Below are 6,100 nucleotides of genomic sequence, written 5' to 3' on the forward strand. Positions count from 1 at the left end.
GGCCGGACGGATGAACCACAGCCCACCACCATTGCCCCAGCAGCCCCACGCCCCCTCCATCGCCGGCTGGGCTCAGGGTGGCTACCTGCGTGGCCCGAACCCTCCGTGCAGCCTTCAGCTGGCCCCGGCTGGCTGCCCCATCCCTTGGCTGTGCCAGTGCCACTAGCTTCTTTGTGCCTCTGGCTGCCTTCTGGCTCCAGCCTGGCCTCCTCCCTCTGTCTAGCTGGCCAGGGCCTCCTCCCTTGGCTCGGCCCTCCCGCCTGAGCCCCCCTCACGCCCCCCTTCCCTCTTTGTTCCTTTCCCATCAGTGCTCGCCTCCTCCCTCCGCCTTTGTCTCAGATGCACCAATGGCAGCCCATGCTCTGCCACCTCCCCCTGCCAGCCTGAGCCCCCTCCTCACACCGGCCCTGTCCGGCCCACCTGCTCCTCCCCTCCCTCCTCCACCTGGCCACACACATGTATTCACCTGTCATTCATTTTCTGAACCCCAGGTGCCCCCCCATCCCCTCCCCTCCCACCTGGATGTCACCAGGGACACAGCTGGGACAGGAGTAGGGGAGGGGGCTCAGTCCCAGGTGGGAGGACGGAGTCAGGCTGTCCCCGCCTGCTGAGGGGACCCAGTGTGTGCCTCACCGTGTCATGTGGCTCATTCCTGGTCTGTCCTGAGTCTTAGGGACCACCAGTCGGCTGTTCCCAGAGGGAGAAACCGAGGCCCTGTGACACTGACCCAGTAAGGAAGGGAACACGACATCACTGGCACCCAGACCCTGCCTGGGAGGCGCTGGAAGTCCAGGCTGGAGGCCCAACACCCACCCAGCTCCGACCTCCGGCTGCCCCTCTGAGAAACCCGCAGGGCAGAAGTGGGCAAGGGCAGGGTGGGAGGGGCATAGGGACTGGAAATCAGGTGGCAGAGGCTGGCAGCCTGAGGACCACAGCTGTCACCTCCCATTCTGATATGCTGATGTCCAAGGCTGTTGGGGTCTCCACTGGGGATCAGGCCTGGGGTTGGCAGCCATATGCAGGGAGACCCTGGGGTCTGACTGGAGCCCCATGTTCCAGCTGAGGTCACCATGCCATGCCCAGCCAGGCAGGAAGAGCAGATGAAATGCAAAGCAACACGCATCTCCCTCCTGCTCCCCAAACCCAGGCCTCCCCTGCATGGCTCTTCTCAGCTGGCCCCAGTCAAGCCCCGGACACCTTCCCTCTCCCCACACTAGGTGGTCACTTCTGGATCCTCATTAGACTGAGCTGGTCCCTCCAAGCTCTGCCCAGCGGATCGTGCCTCCCCCAGCTCCTGACACCCCTCTGTTGGGACATTCCGATCAGCCTCTTTCTGGCCTCCCACAATCCCTCGTGCACAGCCAGAGGGAGCCTTAAATGTCACAAGTCAGCTCTCATTACTCCCCTGCTCAAACACCTCCCATGGCTCCCCAGTGCCCTCAGGATAAGCTCTAACTCCTCCATGCACACCACGAGTCACTTGGAAACTGGAGGCTCTCTTCTCGAGGCCTTTGCATGTGCAGTTGCCCTGGCCAGATCACCTTTTCTAACTCCTGCCCAGTAAACACACAGTACACCTTCCAGGAAGCCCTCCTGCCTGCCTTTCACGCCCAGGTTGCATCGTGTAGCCTCCCGGAGGCCTTCCTGAGAGATCACTCCCTGAAGGCACCATAGCTGGGGGCTGGTCGTATTGAGAGGGGAGTGGCTGCATTTCAGAGAAGGGAGACCCAGGGGTGGGAAGCCAGGCCCAAAGGGGCCCATCTCCTTCCTTTAATCCGAACCCCCTCTTTCCAGAGGGGGAAACTGATGCCCAGAGAGGTGCAGCAACACCCACTAAGACACACAGCAGGCCCGTCCTGAGGCCTGTCCATCCCTCCCTCCGATCACCTCCAGGAGGTCCGGATGTTGAAGCCCGCGAGTGGGTGTGTGGGCAGGACCGGATGCAGAGACGCTGACGCTCAACCCACCGGGACTCAGTTTCCCCTCCAGCTCCCACCCTGGGGAAATGGAGGGGCCAGAGTCTGATGGGCGATGGAAACCTCGACGCGAGGCGGAGCTCGCGCCCCCTGCCCTCCACCCCGAGGACAGACACCCGCTTACTTGCAGCTGGGGTGGCGGGGCGACCGGGTGTGGGGCCTCCTCCCTCTGCGCAGCTCCGCGGGCCCCACCGGAAATCCCGGCCCGGGGTGGCCTCGGAGCACAGGCTCCGGGGTCTCCGCGGCACAGGCAGGGGCTCCGGGGCGGACAAAGCCCGGTCGGGGCCTGGGCAGGCAGCGCCGCCGCTCCTACCGCTGGGCGAGACCACCGCGAGCCGGGGTAGGATGCGGGATGCAGGATGCGGGCGAGACAGCCAATCAGGGCGCGGGAAGACGGGCTGGTGCCATGGCAACAGCCAATGGCGGCCCGGGGCGGGGACCGGCGGCGGCCGCAGGGCGTCGGGCCTCCTCGCGGGCTAAGGGACTGTGGGGGGAGGGGGGCTGAAACCCCCCAAGGAAGGGGGCGCCCCGAGGACCAAGATCTCTGTATCCCCCACTTTATTGCAGGGTGCCACGGCCTCAAAATCTGCGTCTGGATTTGTAGAATTTAAGAGTAAAATATCAAATCCTGGATGTTACATCAGCATCTTGGCGGGGGAGGGGTTCCCAGGGTAGTGGCTGCGCTGGGGCCAGGCCTGCCCCCTCCCCACAGGTCCAGCCTGGCCTTGTGCAGATGCGTCAGGGTGGGACAGGGCTCAGGTCCAGGCTGGAGCTCCCTGAGGGTCCTGCCTGGTGGGCAGGCGGGAGGGGAAGAGAGACAGCCTAATGGGGAGCAGCTGGGACCCCACATCTCTCCCTGTCTCCCCAGAAGAGGGTCAGGTCCTCCTGTAACTCTGTTCCTCCCCACCCCGTTCCTCTGTTTCTGTCTCTCCCTCAGTCTGTCTCTCCATCTCTGTCTCCATGTGTCTCTGCCCCTGGTTAGTCACACACTTAATTCACCCTCATGGGCCAAAGGCCAGAGGAGGGAAGGGCCAGGGATCCCAGGAGTCCCCTTCTCCAGGGTCCTGGATCCTCCATGGGTCCCTGGAGGCTACCTGAGGGTTTAACACCCAGAGCCCAAACCTGCAGCTTGGAGCAGCCTTTTCTAAAGCTCTGGAAACAGGCTCACAGCACAGAAAAGGAGGCGGTCTGGGGTCCAGAAAACGTGATTTTTTTTTTTTTTTTTTTTTTCCTGGGCTGAGCAGCCAGGGCAAATCATTCACGGCTGAACCCTCAGTGTCCTCCTCTGTAAAATGGGGAGGAGGCGGAAGATTCTACAAGGGCTGGGGCAGGAATGACGTGTGTGTGTGAAGGTCTGAGCGTTCCAGGCCCCGAAGCCAAGGCAGGAGAGGATGCGTGCTGTTTCCTGCTGAGCCTTGAGCTGATGACCTGAAGGCCCTGGCCTGGGCCGGCACTGCCAGGGGCCGAGAACACTTATGCCCGGCTGTCTGGGAGTCCCCAGAGCTACACACAGTTGTCCCCGGTGGGTGGGTCTGGGGAGAGAATGCATTAGGCCGACACACGGGATGTTTTCTGGAGGCTGGGAGGCTGCCCAGAGAAGTGAACAGTGGTGAGCAGGGGATAGGAGTTCCAGGCTGAGGGAAGAGCCGTGCGTGCTTGGGACACAGAGGGTGTCTGCTGGAGCCACGGGGTACGGCACATGGTGGGGCTTGGCGAGGGCAGGTCGGGGCAGGGCAGGGCAAGGCTGGAATGGGGCGGGGGATGCAAAGCCCGGGGCCCTGACTTCAGCTCAGCCTTGCGGTCCCTGTGTAACCCTCGGCATGTCTCTCTCTGGCCTCAGTTTCCAGTCTTGTTAAATGGGAGGGTGGGTTGGATAATCCCTGCCTCTCCCCCGAGTGGAACTAAGCCGTACCTCCCTGTTTAGGTTCAGATGTCTCAGCACCCCAGGCCCTTCTCAGGCAGGGGTTTGGGGGATCCAAGGTCAGCCCTGTCCTTGTATACATGGGGAAACTGAGGCCTAGGCCGGGGAACATGTTGCCTGGGTTCACCCGTGATTGCCAACAAGGTCTCCGGAGTGACTCTGAGCCACCCTCCTTATCCCGCTGGAGGTGGCCAGGACTTGGAGGGCTGAGGGTACATGAGGGCTGAGACCCCAAGACAGGGTGCCCTTGGCCCCAAATCTCCAGAACATTATGCCTCTCAACCCCCCCCCGGACACACTAAAATCCCAGACCCCGTAAATCCTTGAACCACAGCCACACTCAGACATTAGACATTTTACTGTCAAAAGAACCCCTCACCGCCCCGCTAGACCTCAGAAGGCTGAGAGAGACCTCCCCACCTCTCCCAGTGTGGAACTGGCGGCCTAGCCCAAAACCCCCTCCCAAGCTCCTCCCTGGGGTCCTCCACGCCTCCTACTGCTGCTGAGTTAAGGGGGGAGTTCCATCAAATGGTCACTCCGGATGCCCAGCCTGTGAAACCTCCCCGCAAGCCCTCAGCCTGGCACAGGGCTCACTCTTGGAGTGTCTTTGAGCCCTCTGAGTCTGACCTCGAGCTGTTCCCGGCCCCTGATGTCTCCTCTGTGCCACGGGCTGGGGGCAGAAATAGGGACGGCCCCATCTGGAGCCGGGTGGGGACCGAGGGGGGCCTGAAGGCACCAGGTCATAGCGGGAGTACAGAGACAGGCCCGTCGCGGGATGGGTGGCCAGGCAGGGCCCTGACCGGTGAGGAGGCCACTGGAGGTGGGGGAGGGGTGGGACAGGCCGGTCCAGGCCGCGCCTCGAAGCCTGATCGCCGCTGTGGGTCTCAGTTTCCCCGGCGGCGAGCCGGCAGACGTGAGTCTCCGTCAGCACTGCGGACAGCTCCCCGGCCCCTCCGCCGCGTTCCCTGCAGGCGCCTCCGCTCCGCAACGAGGCTCCAGCCCTGCTCGAGGCGTGACCTTGGGCTCCCCGCTGCACTCCCAGCCTCAGTTTCCCCTTCAATGGGGCACGTCACAGCCACGAGATGCGGAACGATCCCGGAGGCTGGAGACGCGCTGGGGTCGGGAACGGACGGATACGAACAGCAGGCGCGGCGAACGTCAGAGCAGGCCACGCGCTCGCGCCCAGAAGGGGAAACTGAGGCCCAAAGAGGCCCAGGGCGTGGCCCAGGCCCCCACCCTGCGCAGGGCTGAGCCTCTGCAGGATGCCCCCGCAACCGCCCGCGCCAACCCGGCGGGCGCAGCCTCGGTGTCGCCGCAGTGAGGAGGGGTCCGAGGGTCTACCGCTGAGGCCGAGGGCTGGGCCGGGCGAGCCCTGCGCTTGCGCAGACCCGGGGTGGGGGGGTGGTCGCTGCGGCGCGAGAGCGGGGCTCCCAGCCCCGCAAACCTCCCGAGGCGGTCTCCCCGGCAACCGTCTCCACGGCGACTGCACCAGACCCCCGACTCCGCAGCCTCCGCTCGCTGTCTCGTGCGCCCCCCGCCGCCGCACCCGGCGTTCCCGCTGTGTGGACGCCGCCCCGCCCCGCTCCCGCGCCGCCTGGAGCCCTCCCCAGCGGCCGGACCCCCGCGCCCTACCTGGTCCCCGAAGAAGGCCGAGTGCAGCAGGCCCAGGAGCCCCAGGAGCCCCATGGAGCCGCGGCCGCCCCGGACCAGCCGCGCCCCGCCTCTCAGCCGCCAGGGTGGGGGTGCGGGCCGCGGCCCGTCTACCCTGCGCCTGCGCGCAGAGAGGGGCGGGAGGGGTCACTCCGCGCGTCTGGGGCGGGGCTCCTCCCGAAAGGGGCGAGGGCTTCCCGTGGGGTCTGGAGGCGCTCGGGGGCTGGGGAGTCTCGCGGGACCGAGGCTGCGGAAGATCCAGGAATGGGAGAGAGGGGAGGGGACTCGCGTGGGCCGAGCGGGCGAGGGAACGGGTCCGACAGCGCTGGGGAGTTCGAATGCGGCGGAAGGAGACGGGCGGAGGCTCGGCCGGAGCGTGGGCACGAGAGGTCCCACGGGGATGGGGGTCGCGGAGGGACAGAGGCGGCGGCGCCCTGCGGCTGTGGTCTGCTGCCTACGGACACTCGCGACCTGCGGAAGTTCGGGACCATCCCTGAATCAGCTCGGCGCGGCGCGCTGAGGTTCATTAGTCATTCAGCAATCACCTGCGCAA

The 6,100-nt window shown here is 65.1% G+C and overlaps 1 protein-coding gene across 4 annotated transcripts in view; it reads right to left on the minus strand.

Moving 5' to 3' along the window:
- The window catches only part of APC2 (APC regulator of WNT signaling pathway 2), a 28,211-nt gene extending 22,318 nt beyond the window's left edge, over window positions 1-5,893 (minus strand). For 2 of the 4 annotated variants that reach the window (XM_039465953.2, XM_039465952.2), the window contains exon 1: window positions 5,530-5,893. In XM_039465953.2, coding sequence (XP_039321887.2) covers window positions 5,530-5,583 — 54 coding nt within the window. In that variant the 5' untranslated portion in view covers window positions 5,584-5,893. The other 2 variants (XM_039465954.2, XM_039465955.2) reach the window with 2 other exon arrangements.
- Window positions 5,894-6,100: the final 207 nt, after the last annotated feature.

The sequence above is a fragment of the Saimiri boliviensis genome, chromosome 14, assembly GCF_048565385.1.
Source record: "Saimiri boliviensis isolate mSaiBol1 chromosome 14, mSaiBol1.pri, whole genome shotgun sequence".
Classification (NCBI taxonomy): domain Eukaryota; kingdom Metazoa; phylum Chordata; class Mammalia; order Primates; family Cebidae; genus Saimiri; species Saimiri boliviensis.